Here is a 16,005-nt window from a genome sequence, read left to right as displayed (position 1 = left end):
AGTGCAAAGGCCGCGAGGTAGGCCTGCGGCAGACAGGGTGAACTCTGGGGAGGCCCTTTGGTGACTTGAATGAATGGAGGCAGGAGCAGGGGGTAGGATGGAACAGGGAGGATTTCATCCTACACCCTGGGAAGCCTGGGAAGGGCTTTGTCTTTATTCTATGGTGGGAAACCACTGGTGGGATTTGAAAGGAAGAGACAGCAGTTGATCTTATTTTATTTATTTATTTATTAATAATAAATCAAATGCAGGGCCTTGAGAGATGGAAGCCAGGGCCTTGTGAGGGGTAGGAGCAAGCACTCTACCACTAAGCTACAGCCCCACCCCTTGATCTGATTTCAAACAGGCCTCGAACTGGGCATGGTGGAACACGCCTGTAATCCCAGCAACTCAGGAGGCTGAGGCAGGAGGACTGCAAGTTCGAGACCAGCCTCAGGAACTCCGTAGTAGAGAACCCCTGGATTCAACACCTGAATAAGTAAATAAATAAATAAGACTGGGAATGTAACTGAATGATGGAATGTGTTCCAGTTTCTACCCCCAGCTCCAAAAAAGAAAAAAGAAAGGGTAAAATGCAAAGGGGAAGTGACTGAGTAGGTAGTTTTTGTTGGAGATGATGAAAGTTTTAGGGATAGTGTTGATGGCTATTCACACTGTGTGAATGTACTTAATTTCACTAAATTGCATACTTCGTGCTAAAATGTTACCTATATTTTACCACACATACAAATATATTTGAAGACTGTGCTAATTCTAATTAGTAATTACTTTGGGGTTCAGTAATTCCTATTATTGAAGCCACTTGAGTTCATAGATCTTTATATATTTTTTTAGTACTGAAACCCTGACATTGACTTTCTTTTCTTCTTCCTTTTCTTTTGCAGTGTTGCAGATGGAACTCAGGGCCTGATCTATGCCCAGTCTCTGATGTCATTTTTTTATATTGATGCAGAGCAAGGTTTGTGCCTCTTTAAAGGAGTTGGTTTTCTGGTATTTCTATTCCATTCCAGATTTCCCTGAATGTGACTTTTGAGTGCAAAGGAAATCCAAGTCATCACCTTAATTTTTTTTAAAAGGAAAAATCTTAAACTTCATTCCTTCTCACATCACTTGAAATATTAAAAAATGGTAATGTTAAATCCAAGAATTCAGCATGTATTTTAGTTTCTATTAATTTCCAGAATTTTCATGTGTTTTTTTTTTTTTTTTTTTTTCCTGGTTCTGGGGATCGAACCCAGGGGCACTTGACCACTGAGCCACATCCCCAGGCCTTTTAATTCATTCATTTATTTTTTATTTCTAGACAGAGTCTCGCTAAGTTGCTGAGGCTGGCCTTGAACTTGCTTGGGATTCTCCTGTCTCCTGAGTAGCTGGGATTACAGGTGTGTACCACCTCACCTGGCTCAGCCTCATCTTTTAATTCTGTTATATCACTGTTTTGTGCCACCTCTGTAGAACTTAAGCCAATAAAGTGATAACATCATGGGAAATACTTTTTAAACAGGAAATGTTAACTAATGATATAGACATCGAAGTTTTTAGAAGGTAAACTGATGCCTGTAGTGTACTTGGTGATACTTCTCAGAACTGGATACTCAGGTAGGTAAAAAAATGTCACAATCTAGCAAAAGAACTGGGAGGAGAACCCAGGACATGGCACGTGGGCATTCTCTGCACAACTCCTTCCTCTTTGCTGCATGTTAAAAAACTGTCATAGGGGCTGGGAGCGGGGGTGTCATTCGGTGTCACTTGTCTAGCATGTGAAAGGCCCTGGGTTTGATCCCCAGCACTGAAAAAAAAAAAAAAAAAAGAATAAAAAACTGTCACAATAAAATGTTGGGGGATTCACACTCACCCAGGGCTGCCAAATAATAATAAAAATAAATAAAAATAAATTTAACAATTAAAATGCTGGGAGAGGGACAACCCTTAATGCTTAGACATGCATGTTTGATTATTTTCTGGGATTTGTCTTAACCTCAAGAGTAATAGATGAAATAGAAACAGCAGAAAGTTGATGGTAATCTTCTATTTTATTACAAAAATTGTTTTGGTTGTTGGGAATCAAACCCAGGGCCTCCTGCATGCTGAAAATGTCTTTATTAGATAATTTAAGAAGTAAAAAGATGCCTTTGGTTTCCTTGTGAAGGGACGGCAGTAAATGGGTAGTGGAGAGGCTGGTGGGGAGGGTCTGGGCCCAGATGCCAGTGTACGTCTGTTTTTGGACTCAGGGTTTGAATCCATCAGCTTCAGACTTTCCCTGGCTGAGCACCAGCCACTAGCCCCAGCCCTGTCCCTCCCCTTCCCTCCTCTCTCAGTCCCACATCTGGTCCTGATGTCAACAGCCAGGGTGGGCGGTGACCATGTTTTTCTGCTCCCGCCCAGCCTCAGGGGAGGGGTGGACTCCCCCATCTCCACCCCTTACTCACTAAGACAGACATGGTCACAGAGGCACACTAGGCCCTGCCCGGGGCCAGACCAGGGGCCAGAGACAAACTGTTATTGCAAAATGGAGCCCTTCAAGCCACAAAGAGGTCAGGTCTGGCCTCCTTCCTGACACTGGGGGTTGGAACCCGACTTCTGCTTGGTCATCTAGCCCCTTTCTGGGGCCTAATGGGGACTTGTACCACAGACTAGGGGAGATGCATGCGTGTACGTGTAGGTGCGCGCGCGTGTGCGTGTGCACACAGTGGGAGCAGGGGCTTCTATCCATGTGGTTACATAAGCAGGTGAGAGTCCTCCAGTGTCCAAAGTCTGTGTGCCTAATTGCAAATCAGAAAATATTTGTATTGGAGAAAATTTGCTGAAAGAGGTGCTTGAAAAGGGTGTCCCTGAAGGACAAAGGTATGGAGCTGTCCAGGGACTATGCCTCTGTAAGAGCAGCATGTCTTATTGGGAGCCAGGAACGTGTCATGCATGGGCTGGCCGTGTGGATAAGTGGTTGGGGTGTGTGTGGGCAGGAGTGCTTCTGCCTGGAGGGTGGTGAGGTCATGCAACAGAGCGCACTGGGGCTAAAGACAGGACAGTCTGACTGTGGCCTGACCCAGGTGGGGCCTTTTGCTCTCATGGCAGGCACCAGAGACGGTGGTACAGAGTCCGATGATGAAGAGGGTGTGCGAACTGTGAGCACGGTGGCTGAACTCCCATGTGCAGGTGGAGAGTCCAGGGAATCATGTGGGGGTGTGGGCTCGGGGCCCTCGTGGGTGTGTATGGGTGTGTGGCTGCATGCCTCAGCAGCTGCGTGGGCCACATGTCCGTGTGAAAACGCCAGTGTGTGAACAGGGCTCCCTGCGGTGCAGGCTTGTGGCTCTGGAGATGCAGCCTGTTCACGCCCACCATTGAGGCTAGCAGCATCTTCCCGGGGGGCTACCTCCTCCCCAAGCTCCCTCCTCCATCAGGGGGGTGCAGGTCAGCCGGCTGGACCTGCAGCTGGAAGGCTGGTGGGATATTGAAAAGGCCACTGACAGCTGGCTGGAGGCTCAGGGTGCTCAGGGGACAGGGGCTCTCCAGCGAGAAGGCCTGCAGGATGGCAGCGAAGAAAAGGAAGAGTTCTGCTCGCGCCAAGCCCTCCCCGAGGCAGACACGCTTACCTGGCAAGAAGAGGAGACAGCACTGAGACAACTCTGCTCCCACCCGGGCTCACAGGGGGCCAAGAATGAACTGGGGACACAGGGGGGTGCCCTGGCTGGCACTGACAGCTGATGTCAGCCAGGGCCAGTGGTTACACGGGTGGATACCTAAGGAGAAGGGCAGGAATGCCGCATGCTTCTTGAACTGTCCATTGGCATCCAGGAAACGGTCGGGGTTGAACTCCTCTGGCTGCTCAAAGGCTTTGGGGTCATGCAGGACCGAACCAAGCACAGGGAAGATCTCAGTGCCCTGAGAGGAAGTAATAAAACTGCAAGTCCCTCACTACCCCAGGCCACCCCGTTCCCCAATGCAGAGTATAAGTCCGGAGTGCCAGGGACACCATTCACAAAGCACACCAACTGCTGGGTGTGGTGGTGCACGCCTGTAATGCCAGCAACTGGGGAGGCTGAGGCAGGGGTGTCGCAAGTTCAAATCCAGCCTGAGAGACTTAGCCAGACCCTCAGGAACTTAGTGAGACCCTGTCTCAAAATTTAAAATTTAAAAGGATCGGCAATGGCTGGTTGCAGTAGTACACGTCAGTAATCCCAGTGACTTGGGAGGCTGAGGCAAGAGAATCACAAGTTCAAGGCCAGCCTCAGAAATTTAGCAAGACCCTAAGCAACTCAGTGAGACCCTGTCTCAAAATAAAAAATAAAAAGGACTGGGGATGTGACTCAGTGGTAAAGCAGCTCTGGGTTTAATCCCCAGTACCAAAACCCAAACCCAAACTCAAAACACCCAATATCAGCATTAATGGCAATCACACGTGCTACCTCATATGTGTAACAGGTACATGTATTACATGCACTCACATGCATAATACATACAAATCTTTTGAACAAGCCTAGGAGGCAGGTAGGAACACTATTCCCATTTTAAAGATGGGGAAATTGAGGCCCACAGAACTTAAGCCGTTGCTCAAGGTAACTGTTTAGAGAGCTTGGCAGAACTTGTTATTTTAATGCCTTGTTTTGAAACTTAGGGAGTGTTCTGTGATTCAGCTGTGCCTGTCCTAAGCCACCTCTCTGTGGAATGTCTCAGAGTCCAGTTTTTCATAGCTATGGTCTTTCAGAGGTGAAGGCAAGGGGTGGGCCGTCCATGAAGGCTTCCCCTGCCTGGATTCAGAGAGAGTGGCAGCCCTTCAGGGAGACTGGAGCTCCTGTTTCCAGGGTTGTGTGGTGGAGGATGAAGGCAGGGAAGGGAGCGGGAGAAGAGGGGTGAGACTTTCTTCTTTTTCCTCCCTGGGGACTGGGGATTGAAGCCAGGGTGCTTTAACAGTGAGTTATATCCCAGTCCTTATTTTAAATTTTGAGACAGGATCTCTCTAGATCTTCCTGCCTCAGCTTCTGAATCATTGGGATTATAGATGTGCACCACCATGCCTGGCAGGGGCAAGACTTTCTCTGCCAGGGAGTCTGGCTAATGAGGACTGAGTTGGGAGGTGAGGGGATTTCAGGAAAAGGCGATGTTAGAGAGAGAGAGAGAGAGGGGGGGGGGGGGGGGGGGGAGGGGGAGGGAGGGGGAGAGAGAGAAGGGCACATAGAAGGGGTTAATTTCAAATGCCGTTTCCCTGCTGGCAAGCTGGGTGACCTTGGCAAAACTTCCAAACTTGCAAGCTCTCAGTTTCTTCGTCTGTGAATTGGGCATAATTGCCAAGGTTGTTTTGGAGATAAAATAAGACATATAGCCAGGTGCTGGGGCACACATTGTAATCCCAGTGACTCAGGAGGCTAAGGCAGGAGGATATCAAGTCCCAAGCCAGCATTGGCAACTGAGTGAGATCCCGTCTCAAAATAAAAATAAAAAGGGCTGGGCATGTAGCTCAGTGGTAGAAGGACCCGGGGCAGGGGCGGAAATAATACATATGTAAAGCACAACATCTGGCACAGCAGACCCTCAAGTACAGATACCCATGATTCTTGTTATTATATTGTTGCTGTCCTATACAAAATCCCCCCAACCCCCACCACCAAGAACTGATTTGGTGTTTATTAGCATTATCTTACAATTCCAGGTTGATACTGTTATAGTTCTCAATTTAGAAAAGGGGTATATTGAAGGTCGGAGGATGAAGCGATCTAGCCAAGGTCCCAGTGGCTGATTTCTAACAGCCCCGGATTTGAGTCTACACCAAGCAGTCGCAGCTTCAGGGTTTTGCATACATCGCCCCCTAGTGGTTCTGCGATTGAACTTCTCTCCAACAAAGGGGCAGAGACTGAATGAGAGACACTGTATGTCTGCAGCAGGGGCTGACGAACAGACAGACAGATAGACATTAAGACGAACAGACAGACAGATAGACATTAAGATCAAGAAAAAAGGGCTGGGGAGATAGCTTAGTTGGTAAAGTGCCTGCCTTGCAGGCACAGGGCCCTGGGTTCAATCCCCAGCACCGCCTCCCCCCCCCCCCAAACAAAAACAAAAACAAAAACAAAGATCAAGAAAAAGACACACCATGAGCAACTGTCCTAGCAACGGACTCACGCCCCAGGCAGAGACAACTGCTTGACCGTGGAAGTCCATAAACCCACCTGGGGCAGGATGTACCCTCGGAAGCAAGTGGTCCTTGTGAGGGCGTGTGGCATTCCCATGGGCACCAGCGCCAGCAGCCGCTGTGCCTCGTGCAGAACTGCATCTGTGTAAGGAAGGCGGGCGCGGTCCCCCAGGCTCGGTGCCTGGCCAGCCCCCAGTTCCCGTGTCAGTTCCTCCCGCACGCGCTCTGCACACAAGAGAAGGGGTGAGGGGTCAAGGGTGGGAGGGAAGGTGGGAGGGTGGGACCCTGCAAGGCTCCTCTTGGCTGCAGTGGTTTGGGGTGAGGCTGGCAGGGATGGCGGGAGGGGCAGCCCCCCAGGGGGTGTGAGCCCAGGGCCCACGCATCCCACGTAGGGAGCATTTCATTTCCCGTTAAGGGAGGATACCATTATCTATCTCCATTTCCCAGATAAGAAAACTGGAAGCCTGTCACTTGCCTGATGTCACAGCTAATTTCACCAAAGTCACCAGGTCCCCAAGTCCCTTCTTCCAAATTCGTCCGCGCCACTGGCCTGTGTTTAACACAGCTGCCTGACCCGGAAATGCTGCAATTCCTTGGGACTCATCCCCAGCCCTGCCTCTTACCCGCACACACTCTATCACTGTGGCAGGTCAGTTCCGGTCCAGGATCTGATGACCCCACATTTTAAATCTATTGTCCTGACTTGTATATCTTGTGGTCTCCTAGATCCCTCCTCCTTGGTGGCTCCAGACTCTACTCAAATTATTCCAAACTGGCCTCACTGTCTTCCTTGCCAGCTCCTTCTGCATCCTTCCTGTCCCCAGCTTAGGGTGGGCCCTGTCTCCAGCCAGAAACTGGAGCTTATCTCTGCGAATCTCCTTCCTTTGTTCTCCAGACCTATCTGTTCTGCCCCTCTTCCCTCTTCACAGCCTGGTCCAGCTCTGTCCTCTCTGTTCAGGTCCCTCTCCTCCTCCTTGGGTGCCTGGTATCCTCTCTCACCCCTTATAATCTTCTTCTTCAGGCAGAGCACAAAGGATCTTTCTAAAATGTGAAATGGACCTTCATTCCCCTGCTCAAAATTCTTTCATGGCTCTCCATGGCCAAGGATCAGGCATACCATGTTCTCCCAAGGTGACAAGGCCTTAACAAGTCCCTGCAGCCGTCTCCTGCCTGTGTGTCACTGTGTTCCATACCGCAACTGGCAGCCCCCACTTTCTCATTGCTCAGGTACCCCAGATGCTCATTCCTGTCCCCAGGTTCTGGCTCAGCCTCTGCTCTGCCTGCTCATTTCCCCTACTTCCAGTCCCGGGGCGTGGCTGGTGGAAAAGGCTCTTACTTTGGATCTGAGGATATTTCAGCAGGAGCAGGAGGGCATATCGGATGGTGGCACCTACTGTCATCGTCCCAGCAAACAACAGATAAGTGACTGTCATCAGTAAATTCTTCTCAGTGAATTCCGTGTTGGGGTTTTGTTCCTCCTGGGAGAAACCAGGGAGAGAGGTTCAGAAAACACAGGTTATGGGAAATAGAGGTCTAGGGGAGCCAGGTCTGGGGTGCAGCACAGCAAGTTAAATGAACCGTCAGGGATTTTAAAGAAATATTTGGGAAAAGTGGAGAAGTGGGCTCCTGATGCTTGTTCTGGTTGAAAAGTTTTAAAACATGAAAGAGAATGTTAATATTCCAAAGGACAGAAAATGCTGGGCATGGTGGCACACACCTGGAATCCCAGTGACTCAGGAAGCTGAGGCAGGAGGATCCTAAGGCCAGCCTCGGCAACTTGCTGAGACCCTGTCTCAAAATTTTAAAAAAATGAGCCAGGTGTGGTAGCGCAAGCTTGTAATCCCAGCGGCTCAGGAGGTTGCGATAGGAGGATCGAAAGTTCAAAGCCAGCCTCAGCAACTCAGTGAGGCCCTAAGCACCTTGGTGAGACTCTGTCTCTAAATAAGATACAAAAAAGAGCTGGGGATGTGGCTCAGTGGTTAAGCACCCCTGGGTTCAATTCTGGGTACCAAAAAATAAAAAAATTAAAAATGAGGGCTGGGCATGTGGTTAGAGTACTTGCTCAGCTGTTTGAGCCCCTGGGTTCAATCCTTAGTGTCATGCACACACACACATGGTTAAAATGGTAAATTTTATGTGCATTTTATTATGATTAAAAGTTTTATGGGGCTGCTGGGGTATAGTTGTTCAGTGGCAGAGCATGTGCTTTGCATGTCTGAGGTTCTGGGTATAATCCCTAGTTCTCCCCCCAATATCCCTGCTAAAAGATATATATATTATATATATTATATATTTTTTTTAAATGATTTTTTTCCCATTCAGTGCTGGGGATTCAATCAAGGGCCTTGTTATGGTTTAGAGGTGAGGGGTCTCCCAAAAGCTCATGAGTGAGACAATGCAAGAAAACTTAGAGGTGAAATGATAGGGTAGATAGTATTAATCTAATCAGTGCATTAATCCCCTGATGGGTAACTGCAGGCAGGTAGGGTGTGGCTGGAGGAGGTGGGTCATCGAGGGCAAGCTTTTTGGGTATATATTTTGTTTGTGGAGAGGGAATCTTTCTCTCTCTACTTCCTGGTACCACGTTCCCAGCTGCTTTCCTGTGCCACAACCTTCTGCCCTGATGTTCTGGCTTTCCTTGGGCCCACAGTATTGGAGTCGGCCATCTATGGACTAAGACCTATGAAACTGGGAGCCCCCAGACCAACTTTTTCTTCTGTAAAATTGTTCTAGTCAGGTTTTTTGGTCTCAGCATCAAAAAAGCTAACTAAAACAGGCCTCAAGCACACTAAGTCTGTGCTTTACCACAGAGTTGCTCCAAGTCTGAAAAAAAAAAAGGTTAAAAATAAAAAATGAGCTGGGTGAGGTGATGTACTCCTGTAATCCCAGTGATTTGGGAGGCTGAGGCAGGAGGATCCTTAAATTCAAGGCCAGCCTCAGCAACTTAGGGAAACCCTCAGCAACTCAGCTCAATGCTAAAGTACCCCTGGGTTCAATCCCCAGTGCCACCAAAAACAAAACAAAAAAACTTCACCAAAACAACAACAAAAAACCTTTCTGTTTCTCCGTGAATGAGATGGCTACATGTGTTGAAAGGATGTGGTTCTGAGCATCCTGCATAATTTCATAGTTTGTAAATTTGAAACTAGTTTCCTTGGGAGTCACCTTATTTCTAATTTTTAAAATATAATAGTAAATTGTTCTCATAAAATTTGTAAAGTAGACATATATATATATATATATATTTTATATATATATATATTTTTTTTTTTTTCTTTTTTGGTACTGGGGATTGAATTCAGGGACATTCAACCACTGAGTCACATCCCAGCCTTTTTTAATATTTTATTTAGAGACAGGGTCTCACTGAGTTGCTTAGGGCCCTGCTAAATTGCCAAGGCTGGCTTTGAACTCGTGACCCTCCTGCCTTAGCCTCCGGAGGAGCCGCTGGGATTACAGGCACGCATCACCTTGCACGGCTAAAATTTTAAATTGTAAGGTTTCATCGTTAAATGATTGTAATTCATATGAAGCGCATATCCAGTGTGAATAGGGGGAGTGGGGTGGGGTGAAGAATGCTGGGGGCAGGACCTGAAACAGGCTGAGGGAAGAACAGAGGTGACAGGCAAAGGGACAGAGACACCTGCACTGAAGGCACTCCAAGGGTGGGGGTGAGGGGAGCCAGGGAGAACAGCACAGAGAGATAGACAGAGGGATGAGGCACAGGGAGCAGATGGAGCGGTATGTGCACATGCAGAGACGCATACATGGGGACATGCAGAGAGACAAAAAGATCCAATGGAGATCCCCAGGTACAGGTGGCCCGGGGGCCAGCCAGACCACTAACCCCATTTAAGACAGATTCACCCTTCCTTCCCTCTCCTTCCCCACCTGCGCCATCTTTAGCAGGAAGGCATCGACAACATCGCGTGCGGGTCCTGAGCTGTCCAGGTTCCCCTGGTGCCGTTGCACCTGCTGGGCAGCGAAGGCTGCCAGAGTGCCCAAGTGGTGGAGGAGTTGTGTGTGGGGGCCTGGCAGGGGTTGCAGGAGCCAGGAGAACATCTCATAGGTCTGTGGGTGGAAGGGCAGCTGGTTCTCAGAGGGCTTGGAAGGAACCTTTGGGGACAGGAGCTAGAGAGGTGTCCCACCCACTTACCTGGCCCCATGGGGAGCTGATTCCCAGCAGAGTACCACTAGCTGCCTGGATCATAGCCTGGAACTCCTTGTCCTCGTAGGGGAAGCGGAGGCCAAAGGTGAGGGAGCAGATGACGTTGGAAGTGGCCTGGGCCAGCAGCAGGGAGGGATCAAATGGATGTCCTGGGGGATGTGAAGGGCAGAGGTGCTAGGATGGCACTGGGCAGACCCATGAATACAGAGTGGAGGCCCAGCTAGAGAGAGACAGATAGGCTGTGCCTGTCATCCCAGTGACTTGGGAGGCTGAGGCAGGAGGATCACAAGTTTGAGGCTAGCCTCGGCAACTTAACAAGATCCTGAGGAACTTATCAAGATCCCATCTCAAAATAATAAATAAAAAGGACTGAGAATGTAGCTGAGTGAAAATCATCCAATCCCTAGTTTGGAGAGAGAGAGAGAGAGAGAGAGAGAGAGAGAGAGAGAGAGAGAGAGAAGAGAAGAGAGAGAAATAAAGTAAGAGAAACGGGTAAATGGAGAGAGAGACAGAGAGGGTTATAGACAAATAGAGAAAGATGGGCAGAAAGAAACAGTGGCCAAGAGAAAGAAAAGAGGAAAAAAAGAGAGATGGAGGCCCCCAAAGAGGGAGGTGACGGTACCAGGGACACAGAGATGATGCTGTGACATCCACATGGGGCAACAAGTCAGAAACAGTAAAAGTAAGTTGAGACCCCAGCCCAGTCCCAAAGCCAGCCTTCCCCCCTCCGCCATCAGCCAGGGCCCTTGCACAGACCCCTCCCTGCTGACCTTCGGTCCCCCGGAATGCCTCCACCAGACACCTGGCCTCCGCCTGGATCAGCTCCTCGCCTTCTCGCTTCCCCATGCCCAGGTCCCGCAAAGCGAGCATGGTGAACTTCCTTAGCTGCCTCCATCGCTCCCCGTTGGCAAAGAAAACTCCTGTGGGAAATCTAGGCTCAAGAGCACTGATCCCCTCCTCCCAGGGAGGCGCCCCCAATCAGTCCCTGTTCTGAGTCCATACCAGCCTCCCCCAGGCAGGAGGACTCAGTAGGTGCTCAAGAAATGCATAGGGTAACTGGGATGATCCAGGCTCCTTCTGCTCTGTGATTAACCAGGGTGAGTAAAGATTCCTTCTTTCCTTCCACCCCATTCACCTTTCCACCTTTTTTCTTCTTCCTCCCATCTGTCCATCCCAGCTGTTACAGAGCACCACTGGATCCTCTGCCCCACAGATGGGAGGATGAACAGAGAGGGAGGAGGATGGGACCGAGCTGTCTTCCCCCTTTATCCCAGACACCTGCTCTGGACAGCCCGTCCCTTGCTCTGAGTTGAATGCTGGCCCACAGTGGCCTCCTGGACCAACTCCTCCTCCTGGGTGTCCCCTGTTCTTCCCCGTGTCCCCTCCACCCCTGTTCCAAACTGGCCTCAGTATCTCTCCTTCCCCATCCTATTCCCTGCCCCGATGAGCCGGGCCCTTCCTGGGCTCCCAGCCTTCAGTTCTGCCCCTCTGCAGCAACTAGTGAACCTGGATCACAAAGTCAAGGTCAGCCTGGGCAACCTAGCAAGATGCTGTCTCAAAATAAAAACGGCTGGGGAGGTAGCTCAGTGGTAAAGCACCCCTTGGTTCAATTCCCAGTACTGAAAAGAACTAATTAACTAAATAAGTAGATAAAATACTTCAAGGTTTCCAGGAAATGCTCTGGTGTGACTCACAGGCCCTACCTGATCAGGGTCTCCCGACTTCTTGGCTTTATTACTCATCCCTGGCCTTCTCTCACTTCCTGCCCCTGCTGCTCTCTCTGCCCATATGCCTCTCAGAACCTCCACTCTAGATGAACTAACTCCACTTATGTCCCAGCTTAAATGTCACTGCCTCTGAGAAGCTGTCCCCAAACCCCCGCATGCCACCCCCAGTACAAGGTCCTATGTCCAGCTCTCAAAGCTGCACTTCATTTGAGAAGCCGTTCCCTTCCTCCGTTGTCCTATTACTAGCCCCCTCTCTCACGCTGAGAGGACACTGGCACACGGCAGGCACCATGGGGCTGTCAGTGAATACTTGTGCTTTTGTTCAATCTGGTCCTTCTGCCTGGAACATCCTTCCCTCTTATCCTGAGTCTCAACTCAGACATCTTCTCTTCTGGGCCCATTTCTTGGATGTTCCCCACCCGACAGTCTGAGTTAGTCGCCTTTCTGGGTTCCTATAATCCCAGGGCTTCCCCCACGCCAGCCTGAGCCTCCCCATCGTGGCCAATCCCATTGAGCTGTCATTGTCTGGTGACAGATCTATCTCCTCACTAAGCCTGGGTGCTCTGGGGGAGCAAGACAGGGGCAGAGTCACCAGTGAAGCAAAGCACCGGTTGCCTCTTTCTGTCTTAACCCAGAGAATACTTTCTGTATTTTGAATGTTTGTCTATCAATTTCCAGAGTCTTGAAAGTTCTCCCACCCTGGGGCCTCACCCGGACCAGGGATCGTTATCATTGATGCAACCTGGTAATGAGTATGTGCGCGGCCCAGTCCTCATTTTATCCTTAGGACAACCCTATGGGATGGGCACAATCCTCATCCCATTTTGCAGACAAAGAAACAGAGGCACTAAGCTATATGCAAAAGGCACACACCTCTAAGTGGGGGCAAGACCCAGCAGCCGGCACCTCCTCTCATGACTCACCATGACCATCAAAAGTCTGATCCAACGTTGCCAGGGTTCCCCGCCCACTGAATTCCTCGGCTTGACCTCCCAAGGCCTCCTGCACGGCCTCGTGCCCAACCAGGACCACCACTGGCCGCCAGGGGCCCAGGTGCACAGTGAACACCGGCCCATACTTTTCACTTAGCTGGGGACAGAGAGGGAGAGGGGGCCAGCTGCTGTGGGGCAGGGACTGCCTCTGTCAGCCAAGCACTCTCCATTCTGATGGAACCCTGTCCGTGGAGAAGCCATCTGGTCTGGCAGAAGCCAGGAACGTGTCCCCTCCCACCAAGCAGAAACAGCCCCCTTGGGAGGCTAGTTCTCTTTTTGCACCGGGCTCCCAGACCCCTTCCTCAAACATACCCTCTCATCCCATCCCCCTACTTCCTGCCAAGCCCTCACCTCTGATCCTGGGACAGTTCAAAACCAGTTTTGGGCTCCATAACTCCCGCTCTCCCCATCCCCTTTCCATCACTGCTAAAACCTCAAATTCTAGAGCAGATACTGCTGAGCACCGCCCCACCTTCTCCCCAACACACCCGCCCCCTTTCTATGTCCTTAAAGTCCCTCAGAATTCTCTAGAATGGGGAACCTCTTCCCACCCGCCCCCGGAAAGTTGGGACTGCTTTCCCTCTTCCCACCAGTCCCAGGAACTCAGCTCCTGGTAGCTGTGCTACACCTGTCCTCCCACCCCCACGGCTCTGAAGGCAGTAGTCCTGGAGGCTGCCTCTTCCCAACCTGCAGTCTTCTGACATCCCTGGACCTCCACAGCACCCCAGGGACCCTCCCTCTTTTCTTCTCAGTCCCCTGCTGAGGATACTTCCCCTCCTTCTGGGACATGCCCGGTACCATCAGCTGCTCTTGAAGGCTCCAGCCTCTCATCCTTGTTCCCTGCCCCTGGCTCCCCCGCATTCTGGGGGCCTCTCTACTCTGGGACCCCTGCCCCTATGTATCTTGCTCTCAACCCCTCTCCAGGAATCTGGGGGCTCTGCCCCTCCCAGCCCTGGCCCCCCAGTCCAGGATACTCTCCAGGGCACCCCTCTCCTTCTCAACCCTGCACCACCTGCTCCTGACCCCATCTCGCAGGGCACCCCTAGCCCCGTTGCCCTGGCACTCCCTGCCGGCTTCCTAGGATACTCGAGGACCCCTGTACCCTGGCACTTGGTTCCTTGCACAGAGGATCCTCCACCCCCAGCCAGGTCCTCTTCGCAGCCCCTCACCTGCAGGAGGCCGGAGTACAGCGCCCCGGGACGCAACTGCAGGAGGTTCCCCAGCAGGGGCAGCGGCGCGGGTCCCGGGGGCAGGTGGGCTCGGGCCCGAGTTCCGGGCAGCGCCAGCGTCAGCAGCAACACCAGCAGCAGCACTAGCAGCAGCACCCAGGTGCCGGTCGCCTCCATCTCGCAGGTCGCCTCTTTCTCCTCCCCGATGCTTCTTGAGGCTGGGCCAGTTAGGGGCGGGGGCCAGGCGGCTCCCTCCTCAACGAAATCAGGCGGAGGTGGGTGGGCAGCTAGCCTATCCCCTTACCTACTGGCTGGCTTCTCTCCCCGCTGTCGGGTCTCTCCCAGACCACTGCCGCTGCCGCCTGATGTTGGGGACATACGCAAGGAACGGATATCCCAGGTCACCTAGTTTTTCCCGGGCTTCGGGGTTAGTGGGGCGGAGACAGCGCCTTGGGCCCCAGGTAAGCGTAAGCAAACAAGAGCAACCTGAGAACCAAGAGACTTTGGCTGCCTGTAGGCGGCCACGCCTCGCGCCTGGCGGCGACCTGGCGCAGCCCTCCTCGGTTCTTTCCTCCCACCGCAGTGCTACTTGGGTGTGGGAGCGTGCGTGTGTGCATGCAAGTGCGGTATTTTTGAGCCTCTAGCATCTTCATGAACTTGGAAGAGGGACTTGACCTTTAACGATTAAGAATCTGAGGTCGAGAGGTAGATCACTTGCCTAGCATATGCCAGGTCTTGGTTTCAATCTCCAAGGAAAAGGGGGAAAAAAAATCTGTTAGCTCTAGATCTTGAGACTAAATGACAGCTAGTATTTGGACCCAGATCAGTCTGATTCATTGATTCATTCACTTAAAGGCATCTTGCATAATTATTATGGTTAGGAGCTTGACAGCTGAAGGCAGATTACTTAAATTCACAGCTGGGCTTTTCTGTGCATTAACTTGTACAACAGGGCTAGTTTTCAGGATTAAATAGGTACATATCTGCACACAATTTAAAACAGAGTAAGGTGCATATATAACAAGTACTAAATACATGTTAGTTAATATTTCTGCAAATAATTGTTATGGAGGGCCAGGTGCCATGGCAAACGCCTGTAATCCCCGTGACTTGGGAGGCTGAGGCAGTAGGATTGCAAATCCAAATGCAGTCTCAGCAACTTAGTGAGGCCCTAAGCAACTTAGAGAGACCCTGTCTCAAAATGAAAAAAATAAAAATCAAAAGGATTGGGAATGTGACTTAGTGATTAAGTACCCCTGGGTTCAACCCCTGGTGCCGATAAATGAATAAATAAATAAACAAATAAATAAAATAATCATTGTTATAGAGGTCCAAGTACAAACATGAATTTGTTCTACAGGGACTGCTGAGGCAGGAGGTGGCAAGTTCAAGGCCAACCTAGGCAACTTAGTCTGACCTTGTCTCAAAATAAAATTTAAAAGGGGCTTTGGGTATAGCACCCTTGGATTCAATCCCTGGTACAGAGAAAAAGAAAAAAAGATTTTGTTCTAGACCTGAGGATGCATTATGAGCAATCCAGAGAAGTGCCCTGATCTTTCTGAGCTCATATCCACAAGCAAATTAAGTTGAAAATAGATAATCAGGAAGTAGAGAGGCTTTCTGGGGGACTGGGTTTATTGAAGAAGACAGGGAGTCATGCATGGGGGCAGGGAACCAAGTAAGTCTTATTCGATGCTGTATCCCAAGCATCTAATACAGTGCCTTGCACATAGCAGGTACTCAATAAATATTTATTGCATCACGGATCGAATCTAGAGCTGGGGGCAGCTGCATATGCCTGTAATCCCAGCTACTGGGGAGTGGA

The 16,005-nt window shown here is 50.4% G+C and overlaps 1 protein-coding gene across 1 annotated transcript; it reads right to left on the bottom strand.

Annotated features, from left to right (window-relative positions):
- Positions 1–1,923: 1,923 nt before the first annotated feature.
- Positions 1,924–14,655, bottom strand: LOC124966018 (cytochrome P450 2S1). Its single transcript, XM_047527091.1, has 9 exons — positions 14,181–14,655; positions 12,943–13,108; positions 11,063–11,212; positions 10,281–10,441; positions 10,016–10,195; positions 7,461–7,602; positions 6,162–6,349; positions 3,738–3,879; positions 1,924–3,590 (listed from the first exon to the last, which is right to left on the bottom strand). The coding sequence occupies exons 1-9, from the start codon at positions 14,355–14,357 to the stop codon at positions 3,367–3,369; spliced, it is 1,530 nt and encodes a 509-aa protein (XP_047383047.1). The 5' UTR covers positions 14,358–14,655; the 3' UTR covers positions 1,924–3,366.
- Between the last annotated feature and the right edge of the window lie 1,350 nt (positions 14,656–16,005).

This window comes from Sciurus carolinensis, chromosome 16 (genome assembly GCF_902686445.1).
Source record: "Sciurus carolinensis chromosome 16, mSciCar1.2, whole genome shotgun sequence".
NCBI classification, from domain to species: domain Eukaryota; kingdom Metazoa; phylum Chordata; class Mammalia; order Rodentia; family Sciuridae; genus Sciurus; species Sciurus carolinensis.
Note: the sequence above shows the minus strand (reverse complement) of the source record. Positions and strands in the feature narration are given on the sequence as shown.